Source organism: Porites lutea, chromosome 2, assembly GCF_958299795.1.
Source record: "Porites lutea chromosome 2, jaPorLute2.1, whole genome shotgun sequence".
NCBI lineage: Eukaryota > Metazoa > Cnidaria > Anthozoa > Scleractinia > Poritidae > Porites > Porites lutea.
The window spans coordinates 23,809,115-23,832,107 of record NC_133202.1 but is presented as its reverse complement, the minus strand read 5'-3'; the positions used below and the strand labels follow the sequence as shown (position 1 = coordinate 23,832,107).

The 22,993-nt window shown below is 38.8% G+C and overlaps 1 protein-coding gene across 1 annotated transcript in view; it reads right to left on the bottom strand.

Moving 5' to 3' along the window:
• Positions 1 to 2,529: 2,529 nt before the first annotated feature.
• The window catches only part of LOC140926766 (short transient receptor potential channel 4-like), a 39,666-nt gene continuing 19,202 nt past the window's right edge, over positions 2,530 to 22,993 (bottom strand). The window contains exons 6-15 of the mRNA XM_073376465.1: positions 22,146 to 22,502; positions 19,658 to 19,684; positions 16,925 to 17,117; positions 16,040 to 16,216; positions 10,279 to 10,345; positions 9,414 to 9,538; positions 6,312 to 6,440; positions 5,884 to 6,052; positions 5,122 to 5,339; positions 2,530 to 4,207 (exon numbers count right to left, since the gene is read on the bottom strand). Coding sequence (XP_073232566.1) covers positions 4,022 to 4,207; positions 5,122 to 5,339; positions 5,884 to 6,052; positions 6,312 to 6,440; positions 9,414 to 9,538; positions 10,279 to 10,345; positions 16,040 to 16,216; positions 16,925 to 17,117; positions 19,658 to 19,684; positions 22,146 to 22,502 — 1,648 coding nt within the window. The 3' untranslated portion in view covers positions 2,530 to 4,021. The remainder of the gene's footprint in view (positions 4,208 to 5,121; positions 5,340 to 5,883; positions 6,053 to 6,311; positions 6,441 to 9,413; positions 9,539 to 10,278; positions 10,346 to 16,039; positions 16,217 to 16,924; positions 17,118 to 19,657; positions 19,685 to 22,145; positions 22,503 to 22,993) is intronic.

Sequence of the window (22,993 nt, the reverse complement as noted above, 5' to 3'; positions counted from 1 at the left end):
ACTACAAATGATGAAAGAAACGTCTTTAAATGGCAAATGATAGGGTACATTGTAACAAATATTGATAATCTCGTAAAATGGCATGACCTTTCCGTTTAATCCGCTTATCCACATACAAATTCTCCAGACTGATCTTCATATCTTTCCTTAAAGAATTAGTTGAGAGAATTTGATAAAAGATCATTCGTATTGGTGATCAATAATTACTTCTTATATTAAACCATTTTATCCTAGTAAAAATGTAATGAGGTTGCTCTCGAGGAAAGAATTAATGTTCAGCTTGGTAACAGTAGTAGGCTAGACTTGTACTGAGCTTAAGTAAGTACTCGCATATTTCTCCCGCGCTTTATCAACTTCACTGGTTACCAGTACAACATCGTGTCCATTTTAAGATCTTAATTTTAACGTTTAAAGCTATTCATGGATTGGCGCCTAAGTATATCACAGAACTAATTAACATTAAGCTAAGGTCTATATATAATCTTAGATCAAATCAAAGTTTGTTGCTAGACCCTCCTAAAGGGAAAATGCTTGACACGTTAGGTGACAGATCTTTCTCTGCTGCTGCCCCATATTTATGGAATAGTTTGCCGGCTGAATTACGTGATATTCAATCATTAGCTATTTTTAAATGTAAGCTAAATAAAACTTATTTATTTCGTGCAGCTTTAACAACGTAACCTGTTTGACATTCACTTCATTAGTATTACTAATTAAGTTTATAATCATTATTGTAAATATTCTATATTATTATTATTAATATACATTGCTAATATTCATGCACATGTAATTAGTTTTACAAATTTGAATTTGATCAGTGAATGTAAATAGCGCTCTAGAAATTATTAAATTATTATTATTAGTAGTAGTAGTAGTAGTGGTAGTGCTAGTGGTAGTGGTAGTGGTAGTGGTAGTGGTAGTGGTAGTGGTAGTGGTAGTGGTAGTGGTAGTGGTAGTGGTAGTGGTAGTGGTAGTGGTAGTGGTAGTGGTAGTGGTAGTAGTAGTAGTAGTAGTAGTAGTAGTAGTATGGGAGGGATGAAATTAGCCTTTTTGCGGTGGAATCTCTTTAATTTGCGGTATGTGGAATACATTAACGCCGATGACGTCATAGCCTTTTGTCTTTATCTCATGAATAAACTGGCAGGAATCTCGTTAAAATAAAGTCGTATGCTACTATCAGGTGGTTAAGGTTTTCTAGTCACGTTAAGGTCGATAAATGTCTTCGTTTTCGATTGGTTAATTAGAAAATGAGAAGCGTTGTCATTGGTTAACTCTCGGACATGCAAGCAATTTCATACCCCCATCGTGGTACAGGGGGATGGGGGAGGTTGGATGGAACCCCTCCTCGGAGTTTGTGATATGTTGCAGTTTTTCTTGGCGCGCAAATCTTACATATTAATGAGGGCGAAGGCAAACTAGCTCTTTTTAGAACGGAAAACAATGTTTTACTTACCTATCCCTCCTGCTCCTCCTTCTCCTCATTTTTATTGCTTTCCTCCCTTCTCCACATTTCTATTGTTTTCCCTCCCCCTCCCTCTCCACCACCACCACCACATTTCTATTGCTTTCCCTCCTCCCCTACCACCACCACCACCGCCACCACATTTCCATTGTTTAATTTCCTCCTCTACCACCACCACCACATTCTATTGTTTTTCTTCCTCCACCTCCACCACCACCACCACCACCACCACCACATTTCTATTGCTTTCCCTTCTCCTCCACCACAACCACCACTACCACATTCTCATTATTTATCTCCTCTACCACCACCACCTTCACTACCAGATTTCTATTGTTTTCCCTCCTCCTCCACCACCACCACCACCACCCTCACCACATGCCTTTTGCTTCTGTTTGGCCAAAAAGGCCAAACTCAAATAACCTATCTGGTAGGAAAATAGTAAGAGGAGTGAAAACAAAAGAAATGTGAAGAGGGTGGTGGTGGTGGTGGTGGAGAAGGAAAAACAATAGAAATGTGGTGGTGGTGGTGGTGGAGGAGAAACAATAGGAATGTGGTGGTGGTGTTTGGGGAGGAGAGAAAAAACAATAGAAATGTGAAGGTGGTGGAGGAGAGAAATCGCGACTGTTTTGTTAGCAATTGAATGCGATATGCTGCAATAGTTATTAATTGTAGTTACAGTTTAAGTTTCCACGAGAACCACGAGCCTCGACAAAAAAAGTTTGCCTTCGTTGTGCTAAACTTTGCCTGTATAACGACCGTCGCATCCGGGAAACTGAAAAGAGGAGTGAATGGTTGGCCCTTGCTCACATAGATTAAAAGTTAAAAATCGAGCGACTGACACTTTAATGACGCTACTAAGTCTGTTCAGTCTTTCTTATTCTTTGGATATTCGTCAGTGTTAGTGACAGTAAAAGGGGAAATCAAGCTGAAGGACTACATTATAGAAATGATATGTACGTAATTAATAATGAAGTTTTTGATTTATTGTAATTTCTGCTGAAAGTACATCTCCTTTGTTAAACTAAAGTCAAGAAAGTTTTCTGTTACAAGCCTTTATTTAAACAGAGCACTTATGTCAGTGCACAAATCCAGAACTGAATCGGTTATGATCCTTTTGTGCTGCATGTAAAAGAACATTTTTGTGTAAAATTTACGAGGCAAATGCTCTATCCAATCTACATTTTCTTCCGCTGAATTAGTGCTTAAATCATGCTAGATAATTCTGGGGTACCTCTGGTAATTTTTATTTTAACAATAAGAATTGGGCTGCGAAAGGAAAGGCTTTGTGGCCGACTTGTTGCAAATGCTTTGCAAGAACAATTATTCTTATCCTAACAGTCCTTGCTTGCCTTCCAGTCTTGTGGCATTTAGACAAAGATAAACAGTGAGCTGTGGGGTTGTTAATTATGAACAGTCAACAAAGAAGCAGCTATTACAAAATTTTCTTGATAAATTATTATGTTATTTTAATCTGATCACTATACCTAAGGCATAGTGAATTGCCTTTGAAATTATTAGGGGGAAAAAAAAAGAAACGTTTGTCTTTATGAATGTATTCGTTACTTTAAGTTATTCGGTTAAGTGCAAGCAGAAGCCGTTTTAAATATCTTCCTTGAAAAAAGTTTGTTTTTCTTCCCCACCTATACAGCAAAATCTACGTTCTAGGTGTTGCAGGGCATCTGCGATAATATAATAAACTTGGCACTACTGAGTTTCCCTATAACCATAATTGCTCTAAATGCAACCTACTTTAAAGGAATTAATTATTAAATGCCCGTACCTCAAGCTGGCACGTATGCTATCTCCTAATTATATCCAGATATACCAATCCCTCAAGACAATTGTCGTTTTAATTTTGTGCGCAGCACCGTACTGTACTGCAACTGTACTATAATGCAACCTACTACACTGCAATTTACTGTGTTAAAAATTAGCCATGCTCTATTTTACTGCACTTGAACGTAAAAAGTAACCAAATGATTCAACCCTCTGAAGTTCATGGCGGGCGGACGATGGAACTTCGATCCAAAACGGTTTCCCTATTTTTTGTTCTTTTAAGAAGACTTCCGTTAACTCTAAATATGCCTTTAAAGGTAAAAGAAGGTCAAGCCATTTTAAGCCAAGTAAAAAAAGACTATCAAGTGTATTAACTTACATGTATTCGTCTACGATATATTCTGAAACTCAAGCATTCGAAACGTTTAGTCTACACTTGTTGGAAAAAGGGAATTTTTGCTGGAATACAAGGTAATATCAATTTACAGTGATATCGCAATTCCACACCAGCGTTCTTTCCCTTGTAGAGATCTTCAAAAACCTACCTAAGAGCGATAAAAAATTTGCATAACCCTACTTATAACATAAGGAAGGTTTCCCCTTCTACTACGAAGGTGGGAGTTTTATGTTATTTATACACACAGTATGCTTCTAAAGAGCACATTACCAGTCCTTTTGTTATTGAACTGAGCTTCCATCAAACACGCAAAAACCGTCGTTTTTTCCCCATACTTTTGCTCACGACGCTTTCTTCACTGCGACTCCTTTTGAAAATGAACGTCATTTATTCCTTTCCCCTTCACCTAACTTCTCCAGCAGAGCATCAATTTTACTCTGCACGCATTCTAACTTTGTTTCAAGGTTTCTCTCTACGCATTCTAACTTCGTTTGAAGTTTGGATTCCACTTCGGCGATGTTCGATGTTAACTCCTGGCCTTGAAAATCAATGTCCTCTCTTGCACACATCTGAGGCAAATATAAAGAAAAACAACCTTAACCAAAATACAGTCAAACGTTCGCAGCAAAGAAACTATCAACCTGTGATCACAGCCGCCTTCCGTCTTCTTGAGTGCACCGTAATTTTTAGGGAGTTATTATAACTCTGAAAGTGGAGTAAAAATTTTAGGTACAGGATGACCTTTAACTCCTAAAAAAATAATTCAACTCCGAATTTGGGGTCATTTTTACTCCTGAAAAAGAGTTCTTTTTTCTCCCAGTCAGGAGTTGAAAAAACTCCGAAATGGGGTTATTTTTACTCCTTACATGGGTTGTTTTTTACTCTTTTTGGAGTTTATTTTAACTCTGAAAGTGGAGTAAAAATTTTTGGTACAGGATAACTCCTTTTTTGGGGTTATTTTAACTCCTCAATATCTGGGGTCACTTTTACTCTTGAAAAATAGTTCTTTAAACTTCTTTTTGGAGTCAAAGTAACTCCCCCCAAAAAAACTCCACTGTAAGGAGTTAAATTAACTCCACTAGAGAAGTTATCATAACTCCTTTACTGTGTTCCTACCACGATACGTTTAACCGTCATTGTTTTGCACGCAGTCTGCGAGTGTAGAGCCCGAGAGTACAGAGCGGTGTTAAGCTTGATCAAAGCTTGATCACGACTTAGCCATGACTTAGCGTGCTCCTGCCTACTCCTCCCCTTACCTTCCCCTTCCCCCCACTAGAGAGCTCGTACACTGGGTACACGATCTTGTAAAGTAGACATTATCGAAAGAGATCTCTTTTGTTTTGTTTCGTTTTCTTCTTTTTTTTCACCCAGAAATCTTTATTTGTGGGAGTAGTACACACCTGAGTAAACTGGTTTGATAACGACAATTAAGCTATAGATTCCTTTCCTGTGAAAAATAACCTGCCTGCCATGGTTATTTTACCTTAGCCAAAACGCTGTTTTCGTAGTGAAAGGCCAGGTAAGGGTACAGTGGTCTGTCCATGCTGTATTCAATATAAGATGGCTTCCCATCCTTGGGTACTATCCTGCTTCCGTTTACACTAAAAATAACAGGAACTCGAGTTTCTCCATCTACCTGTAGCTTTTGTTCAAACATGACAGTGCAACGAATGACGTCACCTCGGCGAGCTGCGGTCGAGCCTTATAAAGGAAAAAAAAAAACGTCCTTACCATCTACGACCTATCCTTATACATCGGAGGGTTAAAAATGGGGCTAATGTAATAGGTAATCGTAGCAGTACTTCTGATAACAACTTTTCTTCAGTAAAAACCTGTCGCGTGGGTTATGTAATGAAACTATACGCTTACTTTTTTCTTTCTGGCGTCAGGTTCCTAGAATGAAGATTATGACTAGATATAACAAAAGTAAACACATTTTAGGTTTAGAATAATGTTTAAGTAAACAAATAAGCACTGAAATACTACGACGCGAATAACCTCGACTGCAAGTTAATTCGCAAACACCAGACCTCAAACCTCCTTCCCAGGCTCAAGGCTAGGTCTAAGGGAAATAAAACGCCCGTCATAAAATTTCTTCGGATTCGTCTATAAAACAGCAACAGCAACTTTCTTATTGTTTTCAGTCGGCCTTCCAAGTCACACCCTTACGGACTAAGTCATGCAGCCAAAGACATTTTCCAGTGTAATACTAAGCGTTCGTTAATCAGAAGTCCAGATTACAAACCTGTAGTCTTTTTCCCTATAGGATTATTTTGTGAATCAAAAATTTTCCTATCATCTGTGTGATATCCAACTGTTCCTTCTTCCCATCCAGGCATCAAGTCCGTGCCGTAATCGTCGAACACCACTCCTATTCCCAGCCATCGTGTCTCCCCGCTTTCCAGAATCATCACCTTGGAAATAAATTATCATTTTGCTTCTGAGCAACATTTCAACGTTGATAGGTCTCTCAGACCTGGCAACCCGCGTCGGCGGATCACCCAATCCATCACGTAAACGTGATAAAATTGAAATGAGAGATTTTATTTATATGGACAGGCGTGTTACCTCACCTACTTAGAGTCCCCGGGCCTCCATATAAAGAGGCCCTTAAAGCATTTTGTTAGCTGTATCAAGAAAATGGTTTCATGATGGAAATGGTTAATTTCATACCTCGAAGTGTGGAAAATCGCTGGAAAAGGGTTCCTTGTACCTAGCGCCACACCGATAGAATTTGCGTACATATGGCTGACGTGTTATAAGATAACCGTCTACCAGTATGGCTTCATGGGTTTCCCACGCCTGTGAAGGCAACAGAAACGCCATCCTCTTAAACTCCTGTGTTTTATTTCATTATGACAATAACTAGATAATAAAAAATTAGGTTACTTTTAAGTCAAGAAAGTTATTAAATATTGTAAATTTACGTAAAGTTTCCTGAGTAAGGGCTTCGGCACCAATCAAATAACCTGACTTCTGGCTGTATGTGTGTTATAGTCCTATTCTCTTAGAAGCCCTAGAAGCTAATTCAGCCAGGCCGACCAAATGCTAGGAAAGATAGACTACCATACTGGATACTACGCTCCAAGCTCCTTACAACACTGCGTGGGCTGACGTTCCACAACGTTAGGGCTTGCATTTTCACGTCTTTAACCGAAAGACTAGAAAGTCTGAACATTTAAAAAATGTCATTACAAAGGCTCGTCTGATTGCACTTTTACCTCAGTTATTTAGGCCTTTTGGCGACGGTTTTTAACGTTAAGCGAAAAAAAGGCTCTTTGACCAGTTTTCAGCCAATTAGCAAGGGAATAGGGGAAAATTAGATTTGCTGAATTCGCTGCATAAAGCATGAATTAAAGGGTCCAGAAATGCACAGTGTGCATCGTTCCATACGTAACAAAATTGATCCAATCCACCGCCAAAGACCGAACCGTACAAATTTGTACGATACTTTGATTCTCGTTTTGCCGGTTTACTATTGAAAAGTCGTCTATACTGCAGTGTAGAAGACTACTCCCCGTCGCAATCACCAACGAAAACATTATATTTTTGTCGGTTACGGAGCTGAAGAATAACGTTTTCCTGGACTTGGTTCTCTTAAGTTGTACTCCAGTTGCTACCAACTCTTTCTGGTCAAGCTACACAGCTACACTGTCAAGTAAATGTTTCTGAATTTTTCTACCCAGTGGAATTCAATCGGGCGAAGAAACCGACGTTGGAAGGCAGCGCTTGAACCGGCAGAGGTTGCCCAAGCTCGAAATATGAGCATCGGCGAGCATTGTTTATTGTTTATTGTTTTGTTTGCCATTTAACAATTATTCTTTGAAATCGAGGTAAATAGTGGCAAAATATTCACCGAGCCGCGAAAGCGGCGAGGTAAATATTCCCAACGCCACTATTCACCGAGATTGAAAAGAATAATTGTTTTAGTATATAAACACGAAGTGATCTCAACAAAATCAGAGAGGAAACCATTTTAAAAGAAGTATGATTTGATTGACAGATGAAATCACGCGTAACTTTAAAAATAGATCTTTGCAGAATTTTTCAAACATGGCAATTCACAAGTTTATCATTCGCAAACAACAGCGTAATGGCTTAAATGGAACCGCTAAAAGTTTGAACTGTTTCCTTACCTGAGAAGAAAAGTAGAGCTTTGTTGTTTTCTGTTGACTCGCCAAGTTTATAGCCAAAAGGGTTTGTTGTGTCGTTCTTCGCATGAAGTGCTGACAAAAATGGCGGCTCAGTTGCTCGAGGTAAGACGTCGTCTTCCTGTATCATTCTTTTTCCTGTTTACTTGAAACGTAGAGTTTCTGCAAACATTTCCTTTTAAATTTGTTTGTCATAAATAAACTTCGATTTTGTAGCCAAAATTTTCTTGTTAGAAAACGCGGAGTTTTTCACGAAACGGCTTCTTCTACGCGAATACACGGGAGTTGTAAACAATCCATCGAGCACAAAACTCAGCTACAGTAAATTGAAAAACGCCCTATTGAATCCTTCCAAGTCTTTTCTTGTCTTAAAAAAGTCAGCCCTAGGATTTTGTCGACTTGGAGGCGATTGGAGCGGTTGGAGCGAATTTACGGCCGTTTTCCTTCGGTGAATCCGTCGGGCCGCTTCGCTGGAATCCCCAATATATAGAGAGAAAACCGTTTACAGTACAACCCATAAAACGGCCATGAATCGGCGCGTGGACCACACAGGAGAGACGTAACACGCATTTTATGTAAGGTAAGCTGTTTTTTATTGAAATACTTTCATTTTCGCAGAAACGATAGGTTTTTTCCCCATACAAATCCTTTTATTTCGAATGTTACACCACAATGCCGATGTTCGCCGATGCTCATATTTCGAGCTTGGGCTACGTGTGAACCCGGGCGCTTGAATCCGTCTTCACTTTCACTCTTCTCGTTTTCAGAATTAAACAAGACGCTTGACACAAACGAATACAACTGAAGAAGGGTTTTCATTTTCCTTCCACAAGAACTATAAACTCGGTTCGACTTATCCTCGGCTCGCAATATTCTCTTTGCGAGAACTAAATCAAACGAGCCCCCTCGTCTGCTTTGAGGGCTGAAACAAGTTCTCGGTACCAATCTGATCCCCCTGAGAATCAAACTTGACACACAGACGAAGGGGGAGCCAACCTGGCCTGTTATCAATCAAATTTGTTTTCTGGAACGTCGATTTTCAGCCAATTGTATTTCCCTTCGTCTGGCCGAAGTACAAATGAAATTTTATAAGAGATCGTTGCAAGCTCTCCTTTCCTCTGCCCCTCGCGGCTTTTTCGCTCGCTCGCGCGTTCTCGCGAGACTGGCTTTGCTCGCTCAAATAGGAGAGCTTGCTCGCTGGCTATCAGTCTTCGGGACATACACATTGATGATTTCAACAGTGATAAAGATTTTCTTCATCCTGGAAGGCCACAAAACATGTGTTTGGATGTTTATGTTTAGCTGTTGGAAGAAAGCGATCGAGAAGTTCTCACTTTCAGTTAATATGGTTGGGCCTACAAAGGTGTAACATCCAACCATGCTGTATTATGTGAACAGGATATAACCTTGATAGTACCAAATGTAGGCAAATGGGGTATGAAAATAATCCTCAGTAAATTTGCTCTAAAGTCGGACTCGTGCAGTGATTTTCATGACCAAGTTAAAAGTTCAGAACACTTATTTAATGCAGTTTCATCTATCTAACTGTAGGCCATACAAGGCTACCTCTACTGATTAAATGATGTACCCATACTTCCCCTCTACATATCATTGTTTTAAGTACCTCTTGGCCCACGGGAAGAAGGACTTTATTAGAAACTTGTTTCTTTGTAAAGGATTTGTAAAGAACTTGATTGACCATGCCTTCGGTATTCTCGACGTCGTCCAGTACCTGTTCGAGTATATTTGCGGGAGTGTACCAGTATCAGTTATCAAAAACTATGTAATTAGATAGTGCTACTAGAGATTTTATAGGCTTAACTATCATAAAAAAAGAACAAGGAGCTATACCATTGCCGACGAATATTCATCGGGAAAGCCCAAAAAAGCCAACATAGCAGTCCATTCGTGTTGGCACAAATGTGACGATTTTGATAGTAGTGCGATATGCACAAAGCTAGGCAAAAGTCACTCGTCTCTTTAGATTTTTTTTTTGTGCAAACGTCTTTTTGACAATAAACAACGATCCCACTTTTTCTTTGTCCCTGATAGGCTCAAATCCAAATGATGATTAACGCTGATCAAATTTGAACAATTTTGGTTATTTTTCCAGTAATAAAACAATATTAGACGAATGACGTCAAACAAGATGGCAACGCGGAGTTCTGTTGAGCAGTGCTCTACAACAGAGTACACTTGGTGAAACGAAATAGTCGAGTAATTAACTGTTAGGAAGAAGGGTGACAGCAAAGTCTACCTGCATGATTTGCGACCTGTTGTAGAATATTTCTGACGGCCGGAGTCACGAAGCCATGTTAAGCCAAGAGACATCTCAAAAATTGATTCAACTGAGCAACAAGCCATTGTTAAAAGAAACGAAACTGCCTGGCTCGTAGCGTTTGATTTTCTCCCCAAACGTTACTACCAATGACGCTTGTTGTCTGCGTAGTCAATTTATTGGGACAATTTTTATAACGTATACTCACTTGTGGGAGGAAAGGAATCTCCGTATTTGAGCCTGTATCTGTCCAGAAGATACGTAACATCTAGCTTGGGCTGAAAGCGAAAAATATCGTTGTTTACCAAGAGAAAACAATGAGACTGAGAAGGAAACGCCCAGTCTAGCCCTTGAGATGTATGAATTTCATTATACTTATTTTTAGAGCAATTAAACGCTTGAAAGTAATCGGAAGTTGGTCTCCGGAAAGGTCCTAAAACTTGTTTTCGGTGTTGTCAAGAGAGAATTCAATAGCCACTATTATAACATTTTGCACTGTTTGCCCTGAGACAGTTGCGTATGGACTTGATATGACGTTTCAAACAATCGATTAAAATGTGTGGACGTCTCAGGAATTACATTTCCTTTAATTACAACCTGTATAACTTGAGAGGAATTTACACATCTTGGCCAACGGCCTAAGATTCCCTCTCCGTACCATTGATAGTGAACTTAAGGTGGCTCTGTAATGAATACAAGAGCATTTAGCTGTGACAAATTTTCCGTCATAACTTTTTCGATTTTAACGCTATGGCTGCGAAACTTTGCAAAGAACAACAGATATCATTCGGCAATAATACGAAATATTCCGATTTCATTGATGGTAAATATGTCTTGAGAAATTTGCGCTTAAAAGGACCCTAATGTTCAAAGAAAATCGCGTCTAGTAAAAAATTTTGCTGATATTTTTTACTGAAATTTCTGGTATCGGCTTTAATTGATACAATAAATATGCCAGAGGAATTTTAGAAAAATCGTTGGAGCAGAAGTCCGTAACTAAAAGTCGCTCAAAATTCAGCTGTAAAATTGTTTTGGAATTTCAGAAATAAATTACTATCAGGAAGAAGGAGACACCAGTTTCAATTTTCGGGACAAGTAAATTCAGTGTTTGCTAATTCTGAAAACAGAAGCCGATTGCCTATCGTGTTATTCTTTAGAAGGTACTTTTCAGTTTTAGAAGCACTATAAATTGCTCCAAACTTTGCTCTGACGTCGAATAAATTGTTCCTCGACATTTTTAAAATATCCCTTAGCAGGTTTGGTTCAAACTCCTGCTACATACATTTTAATGTATTGCAATGCATCCTCAACGCTTTTCCTGTTGCACGTTGTTTCCAGTTCAGGAAAAAGGTATTGGGATTATAAGCTACCTTGTATCGAAGCTCAGATAGAACTGTCGAGCACCTTTGTTTATGACCAGAAAATGAGCACGAGCGGCAGCTCTGCGAGGAATTCGCACCTCAGCCAGGGGGGACGAATGACAATGATGCCCATGTCTGTGAACCGATCTGTAAAAACATGTATTGCAGAGCAAAACATAATAATCAAGAAAAAAATACCCATTCATTGAAGGAAGGAGTGACAAAAATTTCAGAGCTGTAAATTTATTCACGGGCAGTATTTTTGCGATAATTTTATATTGCACTGTGATGTTATTCGGTTCACAGACATGGTCATCATTGTCGTTCGTCCCCCCTGGGTGAGGTGCGAATTCCTCGCAGAACTGCCGCTCGTGCTCATTTTGTAGTTATAAACAAAGGTGCTGGACAGTTCTATCTGAGCTCTGATAAGAGGTAGCGTCCAATCTCAATACTTTTTTTCTAAGTTGGAAGCAACAAACAGCAGTAGACGTCGCATTGCAATACATCAAAATGTATGTAGCAGGAGTTTGAGCCAAAACTGCCAAGGGATATTTTAAACTGTCGAAGAACAAGTAATTCTACTTCCGAGCAAGGTTTGGAGCAATTTATAGGGCTTCTAAAACTAAAAAGTACCTTTTAAAGAATAGCACGATAGGAAATCGGCTTTTGTTTTAAGAATTAGTAAACGTTGAATTTACTTGTCCCGAAAATTCAAACTGGTGTCTCCTTCTTCCTGATAGTAATTTATTTTTGAAATTCCAAAACAATTTCGCAGCTGAATTTTGAGCGACTTTTAGTTACGGACTTCTGCTTCAACGATTTTTCTGAAATTCCTCTGGCATATTTATTATATCAATTGAAGCCGATACCAGAAATTTCAGCAAAAAATATCAGCAAAATTTTTTACTAGACGCGATTTTCTTTGAACAGTAGGGTCCTTTTAAGCGCTAATTTCTCAAGAAATATTTACCATCAATGAAATCGGAATATTTCGTATCATTGCCGAAGGACATCTCTTGTTCTTTGCAAAGTTTCGCAGCCATAGCGTTAAAATCGAAAAAGTTATGACGGAAAATTTGTCACAGCAAAATGCTTTGATATTAATTACGGAGCCACCTTAAGCAACACGACAGAAGAGAAAAGAGGAGGGCAAACCTTGTGTGACAAGCGTCGCAATAATTTTGTTTGAAAAATAAAACTTTCCGCCAAACTTCGCCTTCCTTTAAAGAAATCTTTTTGTAAAAAACCAGAAAACATTAATGTTAAGTGAAGATCAAGAGGAAACTTGCCAGTAGAGACCTGTCACATTTGTCACACACAAGCGTTTTGCCGTCCTCTTCTTCCTTCCGTCCTGTTGCGTAAACTCACTATTTCCCTCGTGTTTACGTAATATTTGTTACGTACTAAATGTACATGCCGAGATATACTCCCTAAAAAGCTCTGTCGTACACTTTTGCTACGAACATGAGTTCTAACTAATCAGAGGAGCGAATGATGTTTTTTACTAATAAGAAAAACAATTTGTGTACTACGTATCAAGAAATGGTCTACTGTACCGATCTAAATTTGCCCATCAGGCTTAAAACTAGGGGTACCTTCGGGCAAGTGCCAACCAGGCGAATTCGTTTATCTTTCGTGGAATGTGCGTATTCAGGTCTTTGCGATATTTTTTTTTCATAGTTTTAGAGGTTTAAAATGGATTCCGCTATAGAAAAGGATGGCACCCAACTTCAAAACAACCACTTTGGCACATTCCGGGCTTTCACTTTTATTAAATAATAACAACATGGTTTGAAGCTTTGTTGGTAAATATGAGCAAGTTAGCACTTATGTTTCATGGAAAATTCCATTGTATCAAAGCTATAAACGTTAGAAAGAAAAATATAGTTCAAATGAGGCCTTTGACTGCTGAAATTAAAAATAATAATTAAATCCCGAGCAACAGCGTCATCAGGGATAAGAAAAAATATTTCGCGTGGTAATATACATAAGAAATAATATGGTGTAAAGTAAAATGTGTGAAAAGCGCGAAAGAATGGGGCGGAATGTATTAGAGGTATAAAAATGTAAACTTGAATAAAATACAAAGATCTAATGAGCGAGTGTCACAGGACAAAGAGTCTCTTGAAAGGCATAATGATAGTCTGAAAAACAAAAGGTCCGCAAATTCATTGCATTCCTCACGGGAGGTTTGGGCTGTCTCAATATAAATCGAGCAGCAAAAAAACATGCTGGTTGACAAAATCTCTCGAAAGACATAAATAAGTTCTAAAAAAAAGGTCCGGAAATACGTTGCATTCCTCACAGGAGGTGAGGACTGGCTCAATGTAAATCGACCTGCGAAGAACACGCTGATTCTGATATAAGTTTTGAGAATATAACCTTATGCCTTGATTAACTACCGCTTAAAATTCAATTCACAAAGGAAAAGAGAACACTGGAAACTCTGGTTCTGAGTCGAGAAGCGAACACGCTACCTCAATGTAAATCGAACTGCAAAGAACAAGCTAGTTCTGACAAAACCTTGAGCGTAAAACCCTATTCCTTGATCAGCTGCTGCTTTAAACACAATTTATAAAGCAAACCAGAGCACTAATTGCCCTTTCAAACTAGAAATCATATTAAAGCTTGCTCACCAGTTAGGTCCTCTTGAACAGACAACGAACAGCTGCACACTGAATCACCCAATCTTGAACCACGAGTTGTAAATACAAGACCATGACGTCACTACCCAAATATGGGGTCTTACTTACACCCAAATATGGTCAAAAATGCAAATTTTAGAGGGTTACGCAGAATTTGAGAGTTTTTGCCTACATTGCGCGGCGTTATAATTCTGCCGCCGAGTCAACCTCGCTTCTTAGCTCGGTTGCCTCGTTGGCAACAATAGCTGTTTTGTTCTAGGTGACAAAATCCCAGACCGACCCGAAGCTTCTTTGAATAATCGGAAACGTTAGTTGCAACGTTTACACCAATTGACGAGACGTCTAGTAATCCGACAGTTGTCGGTCAGAAAGATTTAGTTGACTGACCGGTGTGAAAGAAGTATTTTTGTACAACTGTTGCCATAGGAGGCAATTTCTGGAATAAGATGAATCGGGCGAATATTAACGTTAAAAGCCGACGTTTCGGTATCATCATGACACCATTCTCAAGGCAAAATGAATAAGTAACGCGAAGATTTGATTTCTATAGTCTCTACAAATTAGCGTAATAACAAAGGATCACAAGTTCTTCAAGTGAACACCTTTGCTCGAATCGAGTCGAATATTGGTCTTGATTTTTAAGCTGAGGTCTGTGAGACGTTTTTCACTATATTAGCAGAGACCTGATCTTTAAATGGTATCACAACTCGGATGGGGGCTGGAGTCGTGTCGGTTGATGGAATTTGCTGCTGGTCTGCTACCTTGGAATTTACGAATTGTTTGACAGCCAGACTGAATAGGTGCCTCGGGTACTTAAGCTTTAAGAATACAGTCTCAAGTCGATTGCATTCTTGTGAGAAGTACGACCAGTCGGAAGATATGCGGTAAGCTCGATCTAACATGGTGGTAATTAGACTGCGCTTGTACCGATTATCCACGCGGCTCTGGTAGTGGAGTAAAAGGCCCGTATTAGTTGGTTTTACGTAGAACGTGGCCTTGATTCTGGGAGTTAAGTTTAACAGTTCAACACCGATGAAAAGCGAGGCATTCCGTTCAACCTCCATAGTTAAACTTTGCTGATGGGTGGCAGTGGTTTAGGGTATCAAGAAAAATTTCGGTTGATGCTATATCAGGCATGATGGTAAATGTGTCATTCACATATCGTCGTTAATAGGAGGCAATTTGCCATCTTGATCGAGTTTATCTTCAATGGAGCACATAAAGCATTGGCGAGCAGAGGACCAAGAGGAGATCCCATTGCGACGCCATCTGTTTGCTCATAGAGATTTCCATTAAACTGAAAGAGTTGGTTCTTATTGGCTGCGTTGAGTAGTTCAATTTGCCTAATTAAGGAAATGCTCTTTACAAGAAAACTCAAACCATCCCTAAATGTGCAGGCGGACTCGATTGGCGCAAAGGTATTCACTTGAAGAACTTGTGATCCTTTGTTATTATGCTAATTTGTAGAGACTATAGAAATGAAATCTTTGCATTACTTATTCATTTTGCCTTGAGAATGGTGTCATGATGATACCGAAACGTCGGCTTTTAACGTTAATATTCGCTTGCTTATGTTTTAAGAAATCGTTATTGATGAAGATGAATCGAAGAGTAGAAAAAAAAAAAAGCTAAAAGAATTGCTTGTTTTTGTGAGTTGATGACGGGGCAAGAAGATCTTCAACAAACAATAACATAAATGTATATCTAGCCGAATAGAGCTCTTTCGTCGAACATTTTCTTTCTTTCTTTTTTTTTTTTCGGCCAAAGTGCTTATCCCCTTCTTCCTCCTAGCTTTATCCTTTTCTCCTTTTCTCATCGATCCTTCACTAGTGTGATTTTCGAGCTTTTTGGGCGCGAAAAAACCTGCCACAGCTTTCACAGCTTTTTCACTCAAGTGGCTGCAAATTTCGTTAGTTTCGTTTGCAAAGAATGGCTAGATGTATTTTTATAATAACTACCGACTTACTTGAGGTTTTCGACGTTTGAACGACTGAGCTCCCTCCCCCGCTTTCCTTTCACAATGGCCGTATATCCACTCGCCAAGAGCAGGCACGATATTCAGTGGAACAGGAATGGGGCAATAGTTGCGATACGTTTGAACGGTAATTGCTTTTTGAAACACCCACTCGTTTCGTGAGTTATCCTACGGAGCAAAATGAGCATAAAATGTTTAAGCTAGAATAGTAGCCAAAAATTAAAAAAAGCGTGACATTATCTTGAGTGCGTGAATAGTTTGAACCCAGGAGTCATTCGCACTACATGTAAGTAGGACATGATCGTCTAGTTAGGTGCAGTCCTGTGCGACCACAAACAACCGTAACCTCTTGTCTTTTTCGCTTACCCGATCTTCAAGGCGTTGTCATTTTTGCCTCGTATGTACGAGTATTAGAAAGACTATCTACTAAAGATTTGACCCTTTTATAATGCCTTGAAACGATACAGATCTCAGGGGAAGGTTGCTATTATCCAAGCCTTTACTACAACTTGTGTGTCTCTGAGAGAAAATTTGCAAAATGAACCCTGACACGACATCGGAGACTGTCTAGATTGAGAGATAAATACAATCTTGAGTAAATTTTATTCTTAAAAAGAATAAAAAAATGTTTTCATTTTCCTTAAGATTCTCTAAGTATTTAAATTCTTGAAACAGTGAAAGAGAGAAAACAAAAACATTGTTAACCAGAAAGGAAATTAACCGCTAGCCGGACAAACGTCAAAGTAACAATTAACCAAAAACAACAACTACGTAAAATAGACAATCCAATTGGGAGGACTCTCTGGGATCTCTAGGAGACGAGAATAATTAGATTGATTAAGCGGGAAAATATCCCTTCAAAAGCTGTATACGTACCTGCACCCGCTGGTAAGTGTTGGAGAGCAACGCGATAAGCATGTTAATCAGCAAGATTAGGGCCAAAACAAGATAACCAGCGTATAAAAGATGAGCAAGTGTTTCTGACAAATAATCAGCTGATTTAAGGGGAGTCAGTTCTTCTGATAAATCAAGCAAAGACCAGGTAAGATGTGTAGCCATCTTCCACCAGCTAGAGGAAAACAAATTGTGAAAATAAATATTTAAAATTACAGAACAAATTAATGAAGCAATATATTTCGTCCTTTTCTCATAACGTGTAGCTCCAGAAAATTTCCTCTCCCCCCCGACACGGAGGGTAACGGAAATTCCGAGGTGAGGGGGGTTCAAAAGGAGGCAATTTCCGAGAAGGTGGGGGGTTGCTTAAAGGTTTTTTTCAAATTTTTTTTTCCGAGGTGGTCTGAGTAAGATTGGCACATGAGTTATTAATAGATAAAAGCTTAGCCTGAGTATCATGCCTTCCTAAGGTGCTAGGGGAGAGGAGATTTTAGATAACAGCTTTTCTGTTGAGCAAGCTATCAGTTATTTAATGTTACCTGTGTTTCAAAACAAGTATTATTATTCATTCAAAATATTTCCTCGATTCTGATTGGCTAAAAGCACACGCATAATTCACCATAACCAGCTACTGATGGCCAAATTAAAATTTGGAAGAATTTTGCGTTTATGAACCGATGACGTCAAAAGTGCAGCCTTCTTGCAGGTTAATGCACCGTTCACCGAGAGGACCTGGGGACGAGGTTGAGTTGTTTTGGTTCTGAAAAGAAAATTGGCGGACATTTCACTCGTTTCAAGTGTAAGAACTAGGCGAAATATTAGCTAAATGCATGACAAAAACAGCAAGAAGACAACTCAAATGGATGTTTTCTGGAACTACACAATATAAACGGTGCCAGTTAATTATGACCAGGATTATTATAACCGGAAAGTACACGAAGGCAAGAAATTTTGTTTTATATGAACTATAGATCATTTTAACTGTTACGCGGGAAAAGCCAAGAAAATGAAATGTTATAAAAGACTCATTCTTAAACAATTTTTCCAAGTCTTAGGTCTTTGTGGCCCACAGTTCCTGAGTTATTTGCCGAAACGTTTCACGCACCTTTGTAGAGCTTTGTATGGAGACGCCATATTGGTGCACAGTTTTGGTGCACCAATTTGGCCGCCGAAAATCAACAAAAACATCTGGAGTACACTTTCTCTATAAAAGCTCTTTCTTTTCACTCGAGAACTAGCATACGTGCGCATAAAAATACCTTCTAATACTTGGAATGGTTATACTGCTGAAAATCAAGAGGAGATACTTTTTTCAAGGAGACAGCATTCCTATTTTGGTGTCACGCACTGTGAAAACTCGGAAGTTCAAATAGCTGTATTTCCGAACTGAAACATGCTACGGGAATGAAATCTCGTACAAAGATTTACTTTTTGTTTACCTTTAACCTGGTGTAAATAAGAATTCGTAAAATCTCGCTATTTTGACTTTACAATTTGATGACATCACTGTGAAAGCCATCTATTGCCCGTTTTTATTGTCACGTCATCAACAAGAGACAACTAGATCAAAACCATTCAATAACATAGGGATGAAGAGAAGTTTTTTGATACGCAAACAATCTCGCCAAGGAGAAACAGGAGACGTTCATAAAAATGTTTTACCTAAATTTGCAGGGATCAGTAAAAACTATAAGCTAATTTACAATGTTGACTCCAGTCTGATGGAGCATTTTGATTGGCTTTGATTGGCTTTGATAGCGGAGCGCCATGGGTAAGAAAATTTGGTTATCTACGCATCCAAGAAATTTTGGTTCGGACAGAATTGTCCGTCAACATCCGCCTCTTCATGTTGGCGGATGTGAATGTTTTACTAGTTTAACCCTCGGACGTACACGCAAATTCATACCCCCACCGTGGTACAAGGGAGGCGGGGGTGGATGGGACCCCTCCACGGAGTTTTTGATATGTTGCAGTATTTTGAAACATATCACCTTTAGTGGAAAGTCTTTGATCTTCTTAACAAGAGGAAGTATATTTTAGGGGTGGTGGCGCTGCTGGAGGCCTGTGATGTCACCAACAATGGTCGCCATCTTGGATTTTTCCAAGAATTAGAAATCAGGTTAAAACCTCAAGAAAGGGTAATTTTTTTGTGCTTTACATAAAAAATAACACAAAAATAAGCACTCTGCATGATTTAGCCACAAGTTTTACTTTTATTGTTGAAAGAAGTTGAAAAAACATGTATTTTCACCCAAAATTAGTTTAACCACCTGATGTTTATGATGTCATATCTCGTAATCATAGCAACTGACCATCACTAAACTTATCTCAAAATGTGCGCGAGGGATAAATGAACAGCTACTGAAAACGTCAGGTACTGATGTTTTATTCTGTAGGAAAAAAAAATCAGAAAAACCATGTGGAGATGGCATCCACCCCCTCCCCCCCCCCCCCCTTGTACGTCCGTGGGTTAAAACTTCAAAGCATAGACAAATTGTGTCAACTTGATACTGGACATCCATGTTATGATCAATTGACATGCGTGTTATGGGTATCCACGGACCAGTGTCACATGACTGTTTCGCTGGCTCAGATGTAGAACTTATTAAGGTGACGTGTTTTTTTTTTAAGTTCTCTGTTGACCAGTTATGGTATTCAAGCGATCCAGGCTCAGATTTGGCCTTGGCTAAATGTTTATATTAATATTTTACTCACCATTGTATTCCAGTTTCGTTGCAAGCACTGAAACGTAAAAGAAAGTTTTAGATGATGGAAGCTTACGACCAACCTAAATTTTTAGTTACCGGAATATAGTCAGGAGTGGTAATATATAAATTATTATTATATGATATAAAATCAGAAACTCATAAGGGGTTGAAACGTGTAACTCCCATATGTTTGCTTTGTCCGATGCTCGTGATTATTCAATTTCAAAGTACCATATTTGGAACGAGAAGAAGAAATAACTGACCAATCAAAAGTCGTAAACAACGTTACGTAATTTTTCTTCACGTTCCCGCGCCCGCTTAAAAAAAATGCCCGACAACCGGGGGGAAAAACTCCCGAAAGCCGAGAAAGCTATCAAAGGTTGAAACCAGGAATCTTACTAACAAAACACTGAGCAGGATATTATTGCCTTACCACCCGGGCCAAACATAACATTATGAAACACATTGACGTCCTCGCAACTTCACGAAGTTGTCACTTCAAAGAACGATGCCTCGTTGATCATGACCCTCTGCACAGTAAACTTATACTGCAAATAGGCTTTTAAAATTCTTATATTAAAAGTCTAGAATAAACAGTGAAAAATATTTTCCAATAAAATTCATTAGCTGCGTATCGAAAAGTGTCCAAAACCTGAACCTGACATCTTCGCAAAAAGACAAAGTGATGCGTGTAATGAATGTGAGAAGCATTAAACGCTTAAATTCAGCTTGGATGTTGTAGTCACGATCGTGTTTTGAGCTAATTTTATGAATGAACAAACTCACAACAATAGAAAGAGAAGCCGTTTCTTGAACATTTTTATTCAAAATCCAAAAAGTTAATCCTTTAAAGCAATTTGGAAAACACTATCTGGATCGTAGACCCGTTCTCGCAAGTGAAATCGGCTGAGCACACGGCAAAATTCAACAAAAAATCCATCTCAAATCGGGGCACATTTTGTAATTTTTCTCTAGCGCCGAAGAGAAAAATTTATAAAACGTAATTCCCTTTCAAAAACGTAATTGTCTTGGCCATAGAGTGCAAAATGTACCTGAAAATTCAGCAAAAACTACACTGCCTTGGTTGCATTTCGTGAAGAAAACAAGGTTGAATTCCTCAACCGACGATTTCTTGATGAAAAGCTTCCCTTCGTCCACAAAAAGAAAGCTGAGCATTCTTTTGAACTTTCTCTTTCCGTTTTTTGTCTTTTAACGGTGTAATTTTAACCCTGAAATGCAGAACTCTTGTCTTAAAACACCTGCATGGTAATCGCGCGGCAGCCAGTTTGTTGAAAATGGATATCTGTCACTAAGGTTTCCAAATATGGTAAAAGAGAATATTCACGAGCATTGAACGCGAGCTACACGTTTCAACCCCTTATGAGTTTCTGATAAAATTCAATTCCTTGTACTCGTAAGCGGAATGCTTTATTTCCTTTTTTTCCAAGGCGGTTTCTAACATGATAATCATTAGCCTAAATGTCAACTGATTGCTTCGATACGTTTTCTCCTCTCAGCAACGTCTGAATCGACCTGCCGTTAATGCTGTCCAGTGACGTCACTACCCGAATTCCGGGAAGTGATTTTAATTGGTTGATAGTCGAAACATTTGCATAATTATGCATAATTAACAGAAATTTTAACGGGATTGTTGCTTGAAATTTATCGGATCATATCCCTGGCATGCTTGCGTGGAGTTGAAACATTTCGATAATCTTTATCGTAAACAGCAAAATTGCCCTCGATCGTTTTCGAAACCGAAATGCTTAATAGAACTGCGAATGAAGAATCATTGCGGAGAGTCAGTAGGTTTTTCAATTAGAGCCGCTTTGTGGTTTCGGTAGTGATTTTTTTTCTGCGAAGTTTCTGAGACCAATGTTGTAATTCGACCCTCTAGTTATTTTCACTGTCAAGTGTAATGATTCTGTTAGCTTTTTTTGGTTGTTTCCTTGTTTTTATTTTCTTCGTTAAGGACCAAATAGCTTCTTTTCAATTAAAGCAAATCGTTGTATTCTCAACCAAGTGTTCCGTGTGTTATATATGTCATTGCGTGATTGCGACCGAGTTTGATTATTGAATAACAAACGGTTCAGAGTACTGCATGCAGTTGATAGTTTGGACGTGAAACATGAATCACGATCGAAAAAAGTAAAGCAATTCTGTATCATGCTTGATGCAGACATTTCCAAACGATATTTCTTGGTTTTCCACTTGAAAATCGTGTTTAACTTTCTGCCTGAATTAAAGCAAAGGAGTAGTGACGTCACTGGACGGCATTAGCGGCCGGTCGATTCAGACGTTACTGAGGGAGTAATAACGACTCGAAGTAATCGGATGAAATTTAGGCTAGATAATCATCAATTAACAAGTTTGACTGCCAAATACGTACCCCAGACAACTGAATTGGTAAACCAAACAACCAATCAATCAATAAAAATCGATAAATGAATAGATAGAAAAAGAAGTAAAAACAAAATAAAACATTCTCCACTTACGGCTGCGTTCCGATGCTGCCTTGCTTGACCATTGATTTTTCGGCCACAAACACCTTAGTAATGGTACTCGCAAAGGCCACCGTTATCAGCAGAACATGTAACACAACTACAACTCCGTCCCTAACAATGTAAGTCAAGGCAATCTGAATTGTTCCAACACCTTGATACGTCTCTAAAACTGATCCAAAAGCTCTGAAAGTAAGCAGCATTGTATTGAAGCCGTATAGATAACCAGCCATCACCAAAGCCCTATTGTTGGTTATCGAATCTGATTCCACCCAGGTGAGAATTCTCAACGGCAATATCGCACACATAAATACAATAATGATGAAGAGGTCGAATATGTTCCATCGGTCCCTATCAAAGACAAAAAGGTGTCATGATTGCATGATTTTAACAGTCTCTGTCCAAATATATATGTTTATTTGATTATTTTAAAGGGCCAACGCCATTTAACACGAAGCTAGAGAAAACGACATAAACAGAAAGAGATGTAAAGAGAGGAACAAAAATGATGTGTTTTTCTTCAAATTAATATTCGGACGTACAGGGGGGGGGGGGGGATGCGCCCCCCCATAAGGTTTTTCTGAGTTTTTCCTTGAGGATGAAACATCATCACCTGACGTTTTCAGTAGCTGTTCGTTCATCCCTCCCGCAGATTTTGAGACAAGTTTAGTGATGGTCAGTTGCTATGTTTACGAGATATGACGGCATAAGAAGCAGGTGGTCAAGCCAAGTTTGGGTGAAATTACATGTTTTTTCAATTGTTTTCAGCAATAAAAGTAAATCTTGTGGCTAAAATCGTGCAAAGTGTTTATTTATGTGTTATTTTTCATGTAAAGCACAAA